The sequence below is a fragment of the Cyprinus carpio genome, chromosome A18 (genome assembly GCF_018340385.1).
Source record: "Cyprinus carpio isolate SPL01 chromosome A18, ASM1834038v1, whole genome shotgun sequence".
NCBI classification, from domain to species: domain Eukaryota; kingdom Metazoa; phylum Chordata; class Actinopteri; order Cypriniformes; family Cyprinidae; genus Cyprinus; species Cyprinus carpio.
Window position 1 is genome coordinate 150432 of NC_056589.1, and position 21436 is coordinate 171867.

Sequence of the window (21436 nt, forward strand, 5' to 3'; positions counted from 1 at the left end):
CTCTTTACCTCATTATCCTGTCTATTTAAGATCCATTCAGTTCATGCCCAGACTGCCGAGTATTGTTTGTTTATCGCTGTTTAGCATTTATCACTGTGATAGCCACTTTATGGCGCCTGCTTTAGTTTTCTCTAGTCAAAGTCATAGTTTTGCCTGTTTTTAATTCTCGCTTGTGTGTTTTGAATATCCCGTGTACCTAGCCCTGTTTTGGATACTGTTTGCCCCACCCTGGACTATTGATCGTGGTTTTGGATTACCTCTTTTGTCAAGCCCTCTGGATATTGTTAGCCATCGATTGATCACACCCATTTTGGATTATTCTCTTGCCTTGCCCTCTATATATCTGTTTGCTACTGTTTAGACCCTGCCTGTGTTTTTGATCACGTCTTTAAATAAAAGCCTGCATATGGATCTGCACACTTCATCTGTTTACTCCGTTACACTAAGACTATTCTACATTTTGGAATTAACTGACTGTAAATTTTCTAATGGTTTTTAAGGATGTTATAATGTTATATTATAAAGTTATTGTTGTTTTACTTCGTCCTTTCATCTCTGTTTACAAACCAACGTTTTACAATTACAGTCAGTTTGCAATCAGTCCCTTTGTGCCATCTGACGGTAGTTTCACGAATTATTTTAACAAGTGACATTCATTGACATTTAAATATACACAAATAGCAGAATGTGTATGATGTAGTAGGTATTCTAGTGAATAATTTATACCATTGCCAAGCTCTTATTTCTGAGAGATTCATGGAGAGGCAACAGTTGTTTGATTTGTGCTCATTTCATTTATAAAGTTTAAATGAATTATTTTTACCTGGCTCACCTATTATCCAGTAAAAATGAGGCGTGACTATGCCAGCCTAAGCCAAATATCATTCGGCATAATTATTCGTTATCTGTTATTTGTTTAGAAGCCATTATCTGTGCCTTTCCGAATAAGGTATTCAGCTTTGGGCACACCCCTAATGAACAGTGCTCTCTTCCACCTTCAGTACCACGACTCAGGTGCCCTTGAGCAAGGCATGGGACCCCCCAATTGTTCCCCAGGGGCCGCAGGAAAAATGGTTGCCCACTGTTCTGGGTGTATCTTTGTGTGTGTGCACTTGGATGGGATAAATGCAGAGCACAAATTCTGAGTACTGGACACCATACTTAGCCACACGTAACGTAACGTCACTTTCACTTCACTTTCACTTTCACTAATGATTACAACGTACACACAGCAATGACATTCAACTTCTTGTCACCAAAAGGAGAATATAATTGTTTACTCAGCCCTATTCAATAAATTTAATGACAATATGGAGAGAAATAATAATAATATGGTCTGGCTGTTCCTACAGTTTAAGGTATTTATATATATATATATATATATATATATATATATATATATATATATATATATATATATATATATATATATATATAAAACGCAAAGAGCCTTGACCTTATTGCATTGAACATCAAAAATAGACAACAAAGGAATACATGCAGAAACTAGTGCTAGTTCTGTATAATAAAATAAATATTTACAAAGGCCTACTTTTCAAGAATACAATGAGCATAGATCCAAATTAATAGATGAAATGAAGGTTATGTAGAATATGCTTTGAGTAGTATTTCTAAAGGCTTTACTAGATATTATCTAATCTCCACTATTCCAATATTCACAATATACTACTGTCTGACAATGTGAAAAAATCTGAGCGAATTATCTTGACTTTATTCCACCCCTATTTGACCTGACATGTCTTGTCTTGCTGTCATGTCTTGCCCCATGATGTTATTGGCCACATTCTCAATCATTCTTCCAGAATAATTACGCATATAAAAGTACAAATAATGTATCATGCCATTTGCATTTGGCAGTCACAGTTGAGATCACAGTTCAGTCTTTGGGATGTTCATCTTTCTTTACACATTATTGCTTTTCCATCAGCTTCATACCAAAGCAGGAAACACTCTTTGCCGAATAATGGGAGACCCTCAGTATCCGCTGCTTTCCAAGGACGGAGACTTAACCATTGGAGGACTTTTTCCAGTCCACAGCATAGAAACATTACCTTCATTTGAGTTTACACAAAAGCCTCAGCTTATATCGTGCTCCAGGTTTGTTACAATTTTTTTTAAAAAAGCTTTACCAGCTTCTCACTTTTTTAAAATGTAGTTTCTATTTAGCCTACTGATTTAAAGAATATTTTGCAGTGTGTATCTGAGAGATTTTCGACTGGCACAAATCATGATCTTTGCCATTGAGGAGATTAACAGAAGTGAAAACTTGCTCCCAAATGTTTCTATTGGCTACAGAATCTATGATTCTTGTGGGTCAAGACTGTCTACCATGAGTGCAACTATGGGACTGATGAATAGTCCCGAATTTGGAGCAGGATACAGATGCAATGGTCAGTCTCCTTTACATGCTATCATTGGCGAATCAGAGTCTACTGCGACAGTGATTCTGTCCAGAACTACAGGACCTTTTAAAATTCCAGTGGTAAGGATCAATAACACTGAACGTTTAACACAATCGCAGATGACAGTATCACTGTTTCTTGTGATTTCTTTTTCAGATAAGTCACTCGGCATCATGTGAATGTCTCAGTAAAAGGAAAGATTACCCTTCAGTCTTCAGGACTATGGCTAGTGATTACCACCAGAGCAGAGCACTCGCATCCATAGTCAAGGACTTAGGCTGGTCTTGGGTAGGAGCTGTGAACAGTGACAATGAATATGGAAACTATGGAATGACAATATTTTTGAAAATAGCACAGGAGATGGGAATTTGTGTTGAGTACTCTGTCAAATTCTACCGAACAGAGCCAGAAAAACTAGAGAAAGTAGTAGACACAATAAAAAAAAGCACAGCAAAAGTGATTATTGCATTTATTTCACTTCCTGAAATGGGCTTACTTACGAATCAGCTAAGTATTCAGAACATTACAGGCTTCCAAATGATTGGAGTGAAGTCATGGATAACTGTAAAGAGTCTGATCACTCCAAACAGTTATCGAGTGCTTGGAGGGTCACTGGGGTTTGCAGTGAAAAAAATCATTGTTGAAGGGTTTGCAGATTATATCTTAAAAGAATTCTGGAACACAGCATTTCCATGTTCACAGACCGATGGGAATTTTTCTCAATATGCTTTAAGTTGCAGCAGATATGAGGAACTACTTTTACTAAAAAATTACAATGAAGATGTGCCTGAACAAAGATATGCAAGCTATGTCTACAAAGCAGTTTATGCTGTCGCTCATTCACTACACATTTTACTCAAGTGCAAAGAAAAAGAAGGTTGTGATAAAGGCCTGACAATACAACCACAGCAGGTAAAAGATAAAAGAAAGCTGAATAGTAATAGAGAAAATAAGGGAACCATCTGTTAAAATGCTACTGTGATAATGTCAATGTATTTTTTGACTAGATTGTTGAGGCTCTGAAACAGGTAAATTTCACCATAAAGATGGGGGATCGTGTGTGGTTTGACAGCACTGGTGGCGCAGTAGCCCAATATGACATTATCAATTGGCAGCAGGACTCAGATGGTTCAATACAATTTAAATCAGTGGGATACTATGATGACTCACTGCCCCCACACCAACGCTTTGTGGTTAACATTGAAAAAATAATCTGGGCTGGAGGACAGCTGGAGGTAAATGGCAGTAATATGAGCAACTTTAAACTGAGGAAACATAAACACAATAAATCAATCAATAATAATAATAAAATACTTGTATTGATCACACAGAAACAGATAAGAAATAAATGACAAACAACTAAACAACTTAATATTACTTTTAATAGCCTGCATTAATTTAGATCACTTTAACACTAGAATCGCCACGGGGTAAATATTAAATGTACATAACAGATTGAAAATAAAAACATTCAAGTCTCCCAGTCATTGATTTTTACTAAAATGATGTAATTTACAATCCAATATTGTAAAAATAAATTTTAGGATAAAACCAAATCAAAAAACAGGGCATTTATACCTATAAGCACCAGTGGATCAAATTTACCCACCTATATAATGCATGTATTTTTGCGATGTCATTTTCTTGCCGCTTATGTTTTAACATTGTACATTTCTAGGTAATGCCTTTCACTCACTGATTTAGCAGTTATCAGTTTCATAAATAAAGTCTACATTAATAAAAGGTGATTTATGGAAGGTAGGTATTAGAAACACTAAATGCCATGAGTGATGGAGAGTCTGATGGCAATTATGCATCCTGGGTCGGCTCAGCATCTGACGTCTCATCTGACAGTGATCCAGATATCATATTTACATGTTTTAGCCTAATGTTACTCTAATTGTTCAAACTTGGTTTAATTGTTTAATTTTTGTCTTGCCATATCATTTATTGTTTGCTACTGTGTTGCTATTCTAGTCTGGTTGTTTCCTAAAAAAAAAAAAAAAAAATTCTGATCTATATGATGTAATTAATAAAACCTTTTTTTTTTTTTTGGTTACCCAAAGTTTAATGGTGTTGTTCTCTTATTCAAATTATAAATGATATAACTAAACAAATTAATAAATATTTAGGTGAAGCTGTGCGCTTTAATTTGTCATCACATCATCCTATGCAGTATGGTTAATTATTATTGCTCATTATTGTCTATAGGCTATTTTAGTAATTTAAGTAGCCTGGGTTATCTTAATATATTTATTAATGACATTGTATTATAACATTACACCACCCAAATATTTAGGCTACTACCTTTTACATAAAAAGTTTTTTTTGTTGGTTTGTTTTTTTTTATTTTTTTTTATCTTAGGCAACTGACCGTTATGGATTAGTGTAGCCTGCATTAAAAAGTCTTGAACATTAAACAGCAGGAATAAACATATAGTTGATGACTAGACATAATCATTTCATGACTCTAGACACTTCTTTGTGAAGACAGTGGCATAATGCAGTGAAATAATATGTTCTTTGGCCATATAAATACAGTTGTCGTGCGCGGGTAAAAATTTTCCCTCTGGCGCTTTTAGGTATACAGCGAGCTCTGGCGGTTCTAGTCTTAAATTCACGTTTTAAAATATTCTCTGTTACATTTTGTGACTTTATGACATTACTGGCATTGGAAACGCAGATCAAAATGGCCATTTGGCAATACGTTTTTATCAAGTAAAAAAAAAGCAATAACAGAGTTTGTTTTTAACTAAGTGACAGTAAAAGTCACAAAATTCTGTGATCACTATTACTAATATGTATTTTATTGATCTGTTTATCTATTTATTTATTTACTTACATGCAGAAGCCAAGGTCTGTGTGCAGTGAGAGCTGTCCTCCAGGAACTAGGAAAGCTGCACAGAAAGGAAGACCTGTCTGCTGTTATGACTGTATTCCATGTGCAGAAGGAGAAATCAGTACTGAGACAGGTAATCTCATAGCCCATCTCATTCATGTAATTTTTTCCCCTTTTGTTCCTAACTAGTGATTGCAACTTCCTTTCCAGATTCAAATAACTGCAAGCAGTGTCCAAGGGAATACTGGCCTAATGCTGAGAAAAACAAATGTGTGCTAAAGACTATAGAGTATTTGTTATTCACAGAAGTTATGGGTATAGTGTTAGTCTTTTTCTCACTCTTTGGAGTAGGATTAACTGTGCTGGTGGCCATTCTGTTTTACAGAAAGAAGAACACCCCCATAGTAAAAGCCAACAACTCAGAGCTGAGCTTCCTGCTGCTCTTCTCATTGACTCTGTGTTTCCTCTGTTCTCTTACTTTCATTGGTCGGCCCACTGAGTGGTCCTGTATGTTGCGTCACACAGCGTTTGGGATCACATTTGTCCTCTGTATTTCTTGTGTTCTGGGAAAAACAATAGTGGTGTTGATGGCCTTCAAGGCTACACTTCCAGGAAATAATGTCATGAAATGGTTTGAGCCTAAACAACAACGACTCAGTGTGCTTGTCTTTACTCTCGTACAGGTTCTTATCTGCGTGCTTTGGCTAACAATATCGCCTCCATTTCCTCACAAAAATATGAAATATTATAAGGAAAAGGTCATTCTTGAGTGCAGTCTGGGTTCTACTATAGGTTTCTGGGCTGTGCTCGGTTATATTGGCCTACTGGCTGTCTTTTGCTTCATTCTTGCTTTTCTGGCTCGCACGCTGCCTGATAATTTCAATGAAGCTAAATACATCACATTCAGTATGCTGATATTCTGTGCTGTATGGATAACCTTTATCCCAGCTTATGTTAGTTCTCCAGGAAAATTTACTGTAGCTGTGGAGATATTTGCCATTTTAGCCTCAAGCTTTGGTTTACTTTTTTGCATATTTGCACCTAAATGTTATATTATCCTCTTTAAACCTGAAGAAAATACAAAGCAGAATATAATGGGGAAGTTATTTTATATTCTAATACATTTCTCTATACCCTTTCGTTACAAACTTGTTATATATTATATTCTAATATATATATATATATATTTATATAAAAACAAGAATCTATACCTATTAAAAAACAGGATTTCGAAAAAACAAAAACAACAAAAAACAGAAAACAACAACAACAAAAAAACAAATCTAATACATTTCTCTATACCCTTTCGTTACATTTTAAACTGCAAAGCATAGAAAACAACAGCAAGAAAAAACTGTAAGTGATGACATCAGTGATACAAATTATATCTAGTCCGAAAATAATTATTCAGAGCAAGTTGGTTCCTTTGGTTTCTTCTGTTAACTGTGTTCGCAACAAGGTCCAAATGACTCATTTTGCAACATAAATAAAGTTTTGGCTTAAAAATTATCAACCTGGAAATGGTTATGTTCAGTATGATTATGTGTGATAAAATGCTGACAGAAAAGTCATTTTTGGCTAAACTATCCCTTTAAGGCTCAGTGGCATGTTATCTAAATAAATGTAATGAGGGCTAAAAGGAACTCATCTATTTATAAAACAGAAAAACTAAATTACAAAAGAAACAAGTTGCAATTTCATAATAAAAACATTCAGAACTGACTATTTGCTAGCCACCAGTGCCGCTGCTGGCCAAATTGGTGCCCTAAGCAGAATTGTATTGTTGTGCCCCTCCCCCAAATGGTAATATAAAAGTAAATAAATAAACACATTGTAATTAAACTGTATTATTTACAAAGTACAATTGTAGTTATATAGAAAAAAAGTACAAATTACAGTTACACATTAAATAAAACATTTTAAAAAACTAAATATTATCAAAATAAACAAATTAAATTTCAAAAACCGCTTCATCCCCTTTTGTAACCAATTTCAGTATTGACCCTGTATTAAATGAAGCAGAAGATATTAGTTCTACCAGAAAGACTCAGGAGGTGAAGATAAAACTCAAAAGTATTTATTTACAAAACCAATACAAAGAACAGAATTATTTTGGCATAGGCCCCATCGATCAGACGTTGAAGATGAAGGCAGGGTGGAGCAAAAGCCAAAAGAAAGAAGAAAATTAAATACCCACCAGACAAAGTACTTCTTACAAGATCCTAGAACATATGGAAAAAAGATTAAAACGAGATTTAATAAGTCATAATTAAAGTGATTATAAAAGCATTTAAGAATGCTGGACAGTGATAGAGGCCACGATAGGCCAGGTAGTTATAGAGGCCACGATAGGCCGGATAGAGCCACAATGGGCTGGATAGAAGCCACGATAGGCCAGCCAGTGATAGAGGCTGGATAGGCCATACTGAGAGTTAGGCCACAGAAAAGGTCAAGATAAGCCACAGTGGGAACGGCCCCGGCAGGCCACAAAAAATGGAAAGGCCCTGATATGCCACAGTAGAAACGGCCATGGTGGGCAACAGAAGATGGAATGGCCCTGATAGGCCTTAAAGAAAAGCCACAAATGCTTCGGAGAAAAGGCCACGGAGAAAAGGCCTAGCTAGGCCACAGATGGAGATGCCCAGGTGGGCCATAGTGAGAAAGCCAAAAGGCCGTAGAATGAAATGCCTCAGTAGGCACAGAGAGGAAAGCCATGTAAATAGACCACGGTGGGAAATGCCACGAGATGGGTAACAGAGGAGAAGGCCACGAAATACAGGCCACAGAAAGAAAGGCCAAGTTAAGCTGCAGTAAACCATAGAGGTTGTTGGGAGTAATATGAATAGATATTGTACTACCACCAGTAATTGCATATAGATTACCTTGAGGACAGCTTGATATTCTTTGAGATGGTTTGTGGTACAGGTCTAATGTAGGATTCAAATGCGGAGGATGACCATCTTCCCAGTAGCTCGATATCTGATGTTTGAACTCCCAGTTCAACAGCAGTAGTGGCCGCTGTATAGAAGCGGTGATAGACCGCAGCTTCTAAAGGTGACTAAATAGGCCGTGACGGAAGGCCACGAGAGGCAGTGAAAGAGTAGATATAATGAATAGGTGTGACACCACCACCAGTATTTGCTTAATCCACCTTAAACATACAGCATTATATTTTTAACAAAATGCATACATATTTACAAACGAATGACTGTATGAGCTATCAAATGACAGGCCACATTATGCCATTTAACACAAAGACAGCGTAGTTCATGTAATGAGAAAAGCCATCACAGGCCAATTTTGTGAAGGACAATAACAGACAGTTACAGAAAAAAATAATAGTCACTTACATGGAGTTCACAATAGGCTAATTACTTTGCTAAGAGTATTATACTGTACCTTGAGTTTTACGTGAAATAGTTTAGAGTCTGATCTTGACGGAAATCCAATGAGGACGATCATGTACATAGCAGCTTGATGCGGATTACGGGAATTCTAAACCACCGCATTGAGTAAGAGAGGCCATTAGTTTAGGTTAAATGATAAAGGTAGAATTAGGGTTCTAGCAGCAACTTAAGAGCATGTACATGGATACCAAACTGTGAACTCCGTGAAACAGGTACTCTCTGTTATACAGAATGATGTTTCCTAAACTTAGCTGGTCACCAGCCTAGCCATGGGTATAATTCCTCCGTATTTGGTGCCCCTGAGCCGACAATTCCTCCGTATGTGCCCCTGAGTACAGACACTAACCGTCCAGCTGACCCTCTTCAAGCCCACCTTGCCTACTCCCTGGGAGGGTCCATCCTGCTACATGTGAGCCCCGAGCAGAGCGAGATGGTATTTCTTCTGAATCTACCCATCATTGAATCCGACAACATTTACAGACTCAAAGACATTGTCAGTGATGGATTTTGGCAAGGAAACACTGACATCAGTATACACACACCTGATATGGTAGCCTACCATGACAGTAACCCACAGTTATACGTGGCCCCAAACCTGCGCATGTGTACCCTGTCCAAAGACATTCATTATCTCTGCCCCAGCAAGCCCTTCCTCCGAGACAACACTGAAGGAATCTGCGGGTTACAACCCATACAAAGAGAGACACTCTGCCCTGCTGAGGCCAAGCCTCGCACACAAGACACAGAAACGCAAGTAGAGATTGTGGGAAATCAGTGGCTCGTCAACACGCCCATCCGTACCGCCACATTGACCTATGACCAGCATGACACTGCCACCCGTGTCAGCCTGCCCAACCAGAGTATGTGGATTCAAGTGCCCAAAGGTGCCATCTAGGGATGGGCGATATGGGCTTTAAAATGTATCATGATAATTTCTGATATTTATTGCGATAACGATATCAATGACGATAATTTAGGGAATCCTGGTTTTTTTAGAGAAAAGTATTATATTTCCTATTTTTACCCAAAATAGGGTGTTGTGAGCAGTACACACGGCTGTTTAATACATACTGGAAGCCGGAGGGCGCCCTTGCGCAGAAACTCCACATATGCATAGTAGAAGTAATGCTCCAGGAAATCACTAATATGGGCTGCATCCGAAAACTTAGGCAGGTGACTTGCTGCCTCGCAGCCGTATCAGGCAATGACTTTGCAGGCAGCGTTTTTGCACGAAGGCACCTCAGGAAACTGATTTTGGACAGGCTTCTGAGGCAGTGTAACGGTTAAATGATCTACAGCTAAATATAGAGAGCTTTGGTGATAACTAAGTGGATATTTCATTACTGCAATATTAATTTCTCGCTAGAAATTACATCAAAAGTGGAAAACTTTGATCAGTAAAAACAAACATTTACACACAAACTGACCACCGAGCGCAACTTTCAGACACCATCTTTATTTTTTGGCTTAACTGTCACAGAATGTGGGATATCAAAGGCAGCGAAGGATACATCTATGCTGCCTTCAAAAATCGGCCAGATGAAGGCATCTCAGGAGACAGGAACTGAACCTAACATTGAATTCGGATGTGCCTTGATGCCTTCCTACCTTGGAATGCGTCCTTAGAAGGCAGCATTTTTCAGTTTTTGGATGCAGCCATGGACAGAGGTATCCATTGATCGCTGTAGCTGAATAAAACGCAGATAGAGAAATCTTTACTGAGGAAACCTGAAGACAATAAACATGCGATTGCACAAAATACATGGTCTGTGTCCTTCAAGCAATCTTGGGTATTTGTAAAGTGTATTTATAATGCAATGGTAATCGACATAGCCTTTATCACTGTATATAATTCTATATATGCCTTATTCTGATACGAAAGCACATCTGATCTCAAAAATAAGTTATTTCCAACACTCAAATATGTTATGAAGTTAATATGGAGAAAAAGAACGTCAATGAATAATATCTTTGTTGGACAACAGGTTTGTAACCGACTCATACACATGTAAAACTGTTTTGCACACGTGCTACTGTAGTACATTTATTCAAGGCTCAGACCAATTTTTGTCACACTGTACAGTGTTATCCAAACCTGTTCCAGATTGTAGAAGAGCTGCTCAATTTCATGTTCGCCTTCCTTCACATCACTCCACACAGTCGCACACAGAAATATGTCAACAACTAGATTTTATAATTATTATCGCGGGAAGACTAATTCTTATCGTGGGGAGAATTTTTACCGGTATATCGCAAACGATAAAATATCGCCCATCCCTAGTGCCATCCTCCACATCGAGGACCTGGCGCTGTACCACCTTCCAAGTGAAGAGTGAATTGGAACTGAGCATTGAGAAAGGGGGATCCCAGATGATTGACATCATCCCAATCGACACTCCCTCTAAGCACTGTCTCGGCGGCCTGTCCAGACCACCTTTCCCATTGCCCGATCCTGGACCTCTGCCGACATGGCATTTTGCTTTGCCACAGCAATCGGGTACACCCTAACTCTCAGCCTTGCCTTTGTCCTGTTTAACAGAGTCAGTGGGGTGCAAAGGTCCATGAACAGGTGCACAGCTGCCCTTCTTTGAACCTTCAAATGGAGCCACCGGAAAAGATGGACCCAGTCTGAGACAATGCTGAACCTGACCAAGGTTAACACCCAAGCTGACGATCCAGTGGCTGGGGAACATTAGAAACCACCTGCCACCTTTCCTGATCCACCTGGCGTCTGACCATCAGGATCCACCTGCCATCCGGCATTCCTGATCCAACTGCTTTCTGACAATCAGGATCCACCTGCTGTCCGACCCAATTCACATAACACACACATAAAGACATTTTCTTTATTTATACCATAATCAATCAGTTACAAATGTATCTGGTATGTTCATGTATTTTTTTGTATGTTTCCCAATTATATAAGCCTAGTTACCACTCGTTATTTGTAGTAATTAAACTCTAATGAATGTATCTCGTTTAATATCTTCTAGATGTTTTGTTCTTGGTATCAGAATGATCTGCTGTTTATTCCTCAAACAATGATGTAGACTATGTGATTGTGAAATGCATCATACTATTTGTACTATATTTTGGGTAAAACTGCACCAATCCTCCAGACCGGCCATAACCATGCAAATGGGCCATAAAGGGAGACAAAGGAAACTTATCCCGCTCAAAAATTCATGCCTGGTATTGGCTATTCCATCCAAAAGGTGAGTGTGGATAGGACCCATCAAAAGTCATTACCTCAGATTAATCTTGGCTCAAGAAACCCTTTCTTCTTGAGACAGACACTATCCAAGTCTCCTCAAAACTCACCTCTTGAGTTTGATTTTCCAGCAGTTTTTATCTTCAAAATAACTTTGTCGAACCGCTGTAGACTTTCCTATCTTCAGAAGAACCAGAAGAAAATCTTCAGCTCACTCCTAAAGAACTCATCAAGAAACTCTGTGTCTACCGCATCAGGACTCTCTGTTCAGCAACGAAAGCCAATGCAAGTAACCGTTTACAACTGTTTAGATGCGTGTTTAAGTCTGAGCCCCTTTTAAGGTGATTTTTGATTCTTTGACGATTCTCTTTAGGTTGTGGTTAATTGATGTTAAATACTGCCATTCTTTTGCTCTTCCCTCTCGCTTCCTTACTTTCTTTCATTCTGTGTATATACATATACGTGTTTTGCTTGGTTTAGTTATATGTTAGCTATGGTTTAATTTATTAAATCCCTTTTATAGGTCTATTTTTATTACTAAAACATATCAGATTATTCAGTTGTCAAAAATAATCAGTATATTTAGATTGCTTGATTACCAAGATAATCATTTGTTACAGCTCTAGATTAGTTAAATGTTTCAAAATACAACTACACTGTTTTGCTTTTTGTGATTAAAAGACAAATATTTTGTCACTGAAAATTTCTTAACAGTATTAAAATATTGTCTCATTCAACATAACATAAGTCATCATTTTCCAAGTGTATGATGATGCTTTTACTCTTCAGGTTAATCATATATAAAATCTCATGCAAGAAAAACACAGACATCCTGGATTCGGACAGCAAATTAAAATCACCGACTACCCCTTGTAAATGGTGAAAATCACTTACGCCCCCCCTGTGAAACAATTACCATCCGAATAGGGCTTAAGTGTCACTAGTTAAACAAGTATGTTTCAGTTAATTGTCAGCCTCTTACTGTGTGCTCCTTGTAAAACAATTAGCAGATATGCATATAAACAGCCTTTTAATTAACAGTAGAATAATCATTGCTGATAGTAAGGCGTGTAAACAAAAGAAAACCAAACTGGACGGAAGAACAGCTGTTACTTCTTGCCCAACTTGTTAATGAACACAATAGTCATAATACCCTTGTGATTAAGGTGATACATTTTTAAAAGCTCACTATCGTCAAACTTTTCTAAAATGTTTATGTTCAGACACAGATTGCTGGAAAAAGCCATTTTAGGACAGTTTTGACTTGGTCTTAGTGACTTAGGAGTCCTCTTCACTACTCCTAACATTTCACAGATTTAGGAGCTAGTTTTAGCACTAAAACACTTTGTGAAATACTCTTAGAGCAAAAATGTAGGAGTCTTAAATTTATTACTAACATGCCCATTATTTCTAAGATTTTCTCCTAAATCGTCAGGTTATGAGCTACTGTTAGCCTTAGTTTTGTGAATATGGGCCCTGATGTCCAGAAAATTGTATACAGGTCCTTCTCAAAAAATTAGCATATTGTGATAAAAGTTCATTATTTTCCATAATGTAATGATAAAAATTAAACTTTCATATATTTAGATTCATTGCACACCAACTGAAATATTTCAGGTCTTTTATTGTTTTAATACTGATGATTTTGGCATACAGCTCATGAAAACCCAAAATTCCTATTATTATATTATGGAAAATAATGAACTTTTATCACAATATGCTAATTTTTTGAGAAGGACCTGTATAGGGCTGGGCTGAATACCATTTTTTGAGCTTCAAACCTTCGGTAGTAATCAACACCAAATATTCAAAGTTTCGGAGGGAGGGGGTTGAACATATTCTTCTCTCAACACCGTGTCTGCACCGGACGCCGCGCCGCGACAAAATACAACAGAACCTATTATGCTGTCTACACTGGATGTGGTGCGGCATGGCGCGATAAATTCCTGACAGTTCCTGCTGCGTTCTATTTATGTTGTACGGACACAAATTTCAAATGATTTTCAAGGGTCGCTTTGTCACGTCCAGTGTAGACAGACTTCAGCTGTTGTGGCGTGAGGCGGGGCGGCACAACACCGACAACTGTCGCGTCTGGTGTAGACATGGTGTAATAAAGGCAGGAATCGTTTCAGAATTAATATACTTTTAATAAACTACAGAACAGCACAAACCAGAAGTGGTGTGCCTCACGTGGGCAGGGCTTATATGCTCTGAGAAAGGACACTGCAATAGAGATACAAAACACAGGTCTGTTAAGAACAATACTTTTGATTTAGACAAATTATTATTAGGCTGGACTACTGTACTTCTTATGACTGCCATAGTCATTAGTATTTTCCAAGCAAATTAAGTGCCCGTTGTAGCATGTGTAAAATTACTGATTGACATGGCAGATAAAACACCAACAATATACTATGGGCACACTACTTACAGAACTCAGGCAATTTTTTCAAACTTGATGTGCTGTTGTGGTAGACCAGTTTCAAATCAAGAAACATTGAAGCATTCCTTTTTATGGCTCTCCCAAAAAATGTCATGGCGAGGGTCTCTGACAATGGGTGGAATAATGCAGACATCTTTTTTTTTGTGAGGAATGAGGTTTATTGCATCTCCCAGATGCACAGCTCCCAAAGAAAGATAGCAGAAACCACCTCCTCCTACTTGATGGCCACAGAAGCCATGTCTACAAAGTTTGAATTCCTCCAGCTTATGAAAGAAAACTCAATGTAGAGCTCATTGGCTACCCTCCTCATACCAACCATCTATACAGCAGACAACGCTGTCATTAAGAGCCTCAAACATCATGGGGATGAAGAGTCATGTAAACCGACTTCTAATCTCTGAAAGAAACACTCAAGTCATGGAGTTCCAGATGCCAAAATCAGACTACAAAGCCAAGTAGTAAGAAAGATATAGCAAAGTGCCAAATCAGAGAGGCATAATATTATGGTTTCATTCAGACTATTCTACAGACATTTCTTAAATGTCTAATAGAAATATACCATGGAAGTTGGAAGAAGGTGGAAATGCCTTACTCCTGACAAAAGGTTGCCCAAGCAGAAGTTTTCCTCCTTGTTGTCTGAAGCCTTGGCTAAAGCATCAACATCAGAGAATGCTCGGGTTGGATTCCTAGTGTAACGGGGCTGACGAGTCGTGAGACGTGCGGGTCCATGTGCAAGCTTTTATTATATAGAGATGTTGTCGTAACAGGCATGGGTCAAACAGGTATGGTATGGGCAAGACACAAGAACAATCCAAGGGGAAGCAAGGGTCTCCGATCAGCAAACAATATCCAGAGGGCTAAGCAAGAGGGGTAATCCAGAATCCAGAGCAAAGGGTCAAAACACGAGAACAGGGCAAAGCAAGGAAAGGACTAAACTATGAAAACTAAACTGAAACACGACTATGAAAACTATAAACTTAAACAAGACTAAGAAAATCAAGAACATAAACAAGACTGAAAAAACAAACACGTAAAGGCTTGAAATTGCAGCTATCACTTGGAGAGGGATAAGTGCTGAACACTACTCGGCCACCTGAAGGTGTCTGAGTGAGTGTGGTGGGTACAGCTGTGTGCAATCAGAGGGTTCAGCAGTGTGTGTGTGATCAGTGCCTTCAGCTGTGTGTGCAATTAGTGCAATGGGTGATGGGAACTGTAGTCAGGGGTGAAGTGCAACAGTGGGTGTAGTGCAGGAGTCCATGTAGTGAGGCGAGCGGGTGACCTCTGGTGGTGAATGAATGGAAGTTCATACACCAGATTCATGACACCTGGCACTGAGATGTTCCCTCTGAACATTACCACCATTCCCTCTGAGGTCTTCACTCCTAGTCTTACTACTGAGAGGGTCCTCCTTAGATGCCCTTCCAAGATTATGTGGTATTCTTGCAGGCTATGGACACTGTTGAAGTGACTATGAACAACAGTCCATCACCAGAGGAGGCCACAGTGGTCAGAAGCCCTAGTGGAAAGCATAAACTGAATGATTTAATCTTCACAGTTTTACACTTTACTACCTTTTTACAAAAAAACAAAAATAAATAATATTCTTACTTATAACACTTCAAATCCTCTAAAAAACATCAGAAAATTAGCTTGATTCTTTCTTACTCCTGATGGAGTCGACTCAATTCCTGCCCCATGATGTCAATGGCCATTCATCCATACTAGTTTTATATATAAAATTGCAAATACTGTATCAAGTCATTTGCATTTGGCAGCCACAGTTGAGCTCAATCTTTGGGATGCTTCTCTTTTTTACATACTCCTGCTTTTTTCATCAACTTCATACTAAGGCAGAATGATGGGAAACCCTAAGTACCCACTGTTTTCCCAAGGATGGAGACATAACCAATGGAGCACATTTTCCAGTCCACAGCAAAGAAATCGTATCTTGATTTAAGTGTACACCTAAACTTCAGCTATTATCATGCTCCAGATTTTTAAAATGAAAATATTAGTGCAGATAATGTACTTGAAAACCGATATTTAAAATTAAAATATATTATATCACTACATTTATATTTGTCAGAGTAAAACTGTTGTAACATCTGGAATATAATTATGTTTTCAACTATGAAAATTTGGAAAAAAAATAAGTGAATCCAAATAATATTTTGTATTTATGTATCTGTTTGTTAATTCAGTTGCTATTTAGCTGATTGATTTTGCATATCATTTCACAGTGTCAATCTGAGAGATTTTCGACTGGCTCAAATCAAGATCTTTACCATTGAGGAGATTAATAGAAGAGAACATTTTATCCCAAATGTTTCTATTGGATATTAAATCTATGATACCTGTGGTTTAAGATTGTCTACCATAAGTGCTGCTATGGCATCATTGAATGGTCATGTGTTTTGCAGCAGGAGACAAAAACAATGGGCAGTTTCCTATACATGCTATCATAGGAGAAACAGAAACTTTAGCCAAGGTGATTCTGTCCAGAACTACAGGACCATTTAACATCCTGGTGTCAGGAACAATTACACTTATAGGAACAATTACACTATGTAACAGCTATGGAGTTTTATGTTTTTTTTTTCAGTTTCTGTTCTCCTGCCCTGTTTAGTTTCCATGGATTTGATTAATAGCTGCTGTCCTTCATTAATTAGCCCCATTATATATACACTCCCCCCTGTTAAACAGGTCAATTTAAAAGTTTACAGCAATACGTGAAATTGCATTACGCTGTAAGGGAAACAGGTCAATTTAAAAGTTTACAGCAATACGTGAAATTGCATAGACATGAACAGCCATCAATCACTTAATTAACCCTCACATTGAGTTCCTCAATTAGGTTAAAAATATATTAGATACACCAGTACAGATCGGAGTCTGGAGGTACGTTACTTGCGTTGCCTGTGTAACGGGGGTTCCCTTTGTCGTCGCTGAAAAGGGTGTTTCCCGAGGTTGCTGATTGGCTGGAAGTTCAGTAGTCGTTGAAGTGACGTCTTGGGAAGCCCGTGGTTGGGCGTTGGCTGACGATGCGCAGTTGTGGGCTGGTTGAAGTTTCCGACGGGCACGCGAGGTCAGACTTGGAGACACAGCATTGCAAAACTTAACTCAGAACACGACTCTCAACGGAAAAGAAAAGAAACTAAAGTAAAAGAATAGTAAAGTTTGAGGAGACTAGGTGGTGTTTCTTCTCATCGTGGCTAAGTAGCAGCAGGCGTGCAGGCCGAAGCATGCAAAAACAAAAATCAAAAAAAAAAGCTTAAACTGATAAGAATATGATACATTTGACAAATAACTGATGGTCAGAAACATTTCAAGCAGGTACATTTCCACACTACAAGCAAAAGCATGACCTAAAAGCTTAAACTACAAGCAAAGCTAAAAGCAAAATTTGATGTGTGTCCTGAGTATTTAATTGGCTTTTGGCCACACCTCAAATGTTGTCTTGACCAATTAGATATTGCCTTTGCTCTGGGTGTTGTGATGTTTGTCCTACCCATTCATAAATCATGTTATCTTATAATCACGTGGTCCGAATTTTCCCGCTCTTGCAGAGTATAATTTTGGACATGATTCCTCTGATAAGAATATGATACATTTGACAAATAACTGATGGTCAGAAACATTTCAAGCAGGTACATTTCCACAGGTACATGGTTAGCGGAAATAGCAGCGACGTAAACTTTAAGAGTGGAGGGAGACAGCCTTCACTCCAGTGCTTGCTGCAAGAAGGAAAGCACAACTCTTATGGGACATCTTCGGGGGTCCTCTTGACGAGAGGAACACCACTCGATCGACAGGTTCCATTTCAAGGCCTAAATGTATCGCGTAGGCAGTGCTCGTGCCGAAGTGACTGTGGCCATGACCTCTTGGGGTACATGAAGTTCCCAGAGGTTTGGACATGGGTGCCACAGGGGCACAGCTCATGATAGCTTGTCGGCCACAAGGTTGAGCAGACATGGAATGTGAATGGCACGAAGTGACCTTGGATGCTTCTGACTCCAAAGGAGGAGGTGGCGGGTGAGCTGCGACATATAACGGGAGCAAAGATCACCTTGTCAGTTGATGTACGCAATGGTTGCAGTGTTGTCTGTATGGACCAGTACATGCTTGCCTTGTAAGCATCCTTTGAGATGGTTCAAGGCAAGGCACACTGCTAACAACTCTAGGCAGTCTCATATGAAGCAGCCCCAGCAACGTGACTGCCATAGCAGTGGGACCGCTGTCCTGCCTTTGAACGAATTCAAGCAGCTCAACACCGACCGAGCATCACATTCCTCTCTGACCTGAGCGTGCTGTCCGTTCAAAAACCGAATCCAACTCCTACCAATAAAAGAGATCCTTTGTGTCAGGGAGAGTTGCTCTTTTCCCAGTTGACCCGATAGCCTAACAGGCTGAGGTGACTGAGCACCCTGTGCTTGCACATCCAGTGACTGTGCTAGTATGGAGCCAATCGTCAAGATAGTTGAGGATGGCGAACACACCTGTTCTCACAGAGGAACAAAGCCTCCTCCGCAACCTTCAATGTAGACAAGGGGGGAGACAGGGGACAGCCCGAAGGACAGGACCTTGAAAAGATATGCCTGTACTTTGAATGGCGAACCACAGAAAAGGTCTGTGGTGCTTAAGGATGAGACATGAAAGTAGCCAACCTGCTTCAGGTCGATCCCTGCAAAACCACCATCTCGGGGACGGACACACCCAAAGATTGAGTTTCTCTGCTTTAGATATCTGGAATGGCAAGCCTGTAAAAGGCCCGGTTCAAGACACGCAAGTACAAAGATCAGTTGTAACCCACCGCCTTTCTTGAGTACAATGAAGTAGGGGCTGTAAAAACCCTGTCTTCATATTGGCTGGGGGGACCGGCTTTAAGTCGCGTCCTTCGCCAGCAGGACTGTGATCTCCGCATGCAAGACAGCATCGGCTGCCTTCACAGATGTGAGTGGATGCCCCTAAACTTGGGTGGTCCCGCGGGCCGAACATTGTCTGATGGTCCAAAGGAGCGAGCAAGGGACTGGGCAGTGGCTAGCCAAGCTTCCAGGTACAGAGGAGTGGGACCAGTGGACACCCCTTGGGGCGCATAACCCGCAGTGGTTCCGTAGCGAGGGTGAAATGCAGGGACCCCAGCTTGGGCAGCTTGTGGGCCGACAGAAGCGGTGTCTGAGTTGTGCAGTGCAACACTTACATGGTTCCAAGGTTGGGCAGAGGGTGCGTGAGTAGGGCCTTTGCCCGCTTGCCAGCGCTGACTCGCCCTCGACGATGATCCCACTGCGAGACCTACTGGCGACAGAGGAATTGCCAGTGTACTAGCTCATCAAGTCTCTGGAGCATCCACATCTATCTCTCCGATGCCCTCTCGAGACCAGAGATAGAGAAGTTTTCCGGCCGGCCCTCCTCTAGCATTCCCTATGAGAAGAGCAGCTGCCTCTATCTCTGGGTCGCCCATCACCAGGCATCGTGCTCTCCGCTAGCTGCCAAGTTTGGCAGAGGCCTGGCCCGCTGGTCATTCTGTGCAGTTGAGAACTGCTGGGCAAAAACTCTCAAACCGTGACACGAAAGAGGGCCGTCTGGGTTTCTGGACCATAAGAGTGGACATCGCATGACCCCGAGAACTCACAGTGACCTTCAGTGCAGATGGCGCTTCTGGACCATAAGAGTGGACATCGCATGACCCAGAGAACTCACAGTGACCTTCAGTGCTTGAGCCTATGGTGGACCTGCAGTAAATGGCAGGGCATGTAGGTCAGAGGCAGCCTCTCCACAAGCCGTATAACACTAGTGCCAGTTCAGCGCACATAATTTAAAACAATGTTTTACAATTACAATAATTATCCTTAATTTGAAGCACAAAACCTAATGGTGTTTATTTCAAATAAGCTACATTAAAAGAAAAATGAGGCTATCCAGGCTTTTATTTATTTTTTATAAAAAGCTATATAATTTGGTGCACAAATATATATATATATATATATATATATATATAGTATATCAATATATATATATATATATATATATATATATATAGTATATCTATATATTATATATCTTTTTTTTTTTTTTTAATTGTTGGATGATTGTTCTAAAAACTTGTTTATATTCTCCACAAATGTATAATGTATTTATAATTTTGGTGATATGATTTTCTATAGAGACACTTATCTAACCTGAAGTAAATGTCACATATGGTCTTCACAGGCTGGTTATAACTGATGATTTTCCTGGTTGAAACAGCTTATAGGCACAGAAGTGATGCATGATTGTAAGTTTGTACTTTATTATTTCATCAAGATCCTTTGATATAACATGAAAGTACAACTGTATTAAAGATAGAAATGTTCATATTAAACGTTCTCGCGTTCTCCGTCCTGTTATTGCCTGAAGCAGATACATGACAATCACATACTTTGGAACCTTTTTTTTTTTTTTCAAATTTGTTTAAAAAAAAAAAATGCCGTCAATTCAAGGGATCGTAAATTTAGTATTGGGAGAAACTGAATTTTTTCCTAGCAATAAATCTTGATAAAACGAATTAAAATATTTATATGTACAGCCACTGTTGTTGTCTCCCCCCGTCATCATCAACCACAGGCATTATCTAAGAAGTTAAGGTAATACATCAGCACTATATGCGCTCTACTTTCAGAACGTGCATTTAATGCATGGCCAAGTAAGAACTATCATAAGTGCTCAAAAACATGCAAAGTGGGATTGCCAACCGTTCCCGTATTTAAAGTAACATTCCACATTAAATCTATACAGAAGCAGTTTATCGTGCCACACTCAGATTAGGGAGCTAACCACTTACACAAAAAAACAACAAAAAAAAAAAAACTAATAGAATAGATATAATATTATAATATATATAAATATATATATTATTAAATTACAGTTTAGTTGACCATAGCGCTTTTTACGATACAAATCATTGCAAAGAAGCAAACTAAACAGAAAAATTAAGTTTCTACAATCTGTAATAGTGGCTTATCATTGGTGACTGTCCAGAGTTTATATGTAACGGCAAGAAATGTGCAAAAAATCATAAAAGACGTAAACAAACAGACTATTATAACACTTTTAACAGCACATGGAATCAAACTTATA

The 21436-nt window shown here is 39.1% G+C and overlaps 1 protein-coding gene and 1 pseudogene across 1 annotated transcript; both read left to right on the forward strand.

Annotated features, from left to right (window-relative positions):
• Positions 1-1709: 1709 nt before the first annotated feature.
• On the forward strand, positions 1710-9564 carry LOC109082116 (extracellular calcium-sensing receptor-like). The gene is made up of 7 exons (XM_042774696.1): positions 1710-2118; positions 2215-2503; positions 2580-3335; positions 3431-3658; positions 5272-5395; positions 5473-6402; positions 8921-9564. The coding sequence occupies exons 1-7, from the start codon at positions 1910-1912 to the stop codon at positions 9562-9564; spliced, it is 3180 nt and encodes a 1059-aa protein (XP_042630630.1). The 5' UTR covers positions 1710-1909.
• Positions 9565-11039: 1475 nt separating this feature from the next.
• LOC122148503 overlaps positions 11040-21436 on the forward strand; it is a 65210-nt pseudogene continuing 54813 nt past the window's right edge.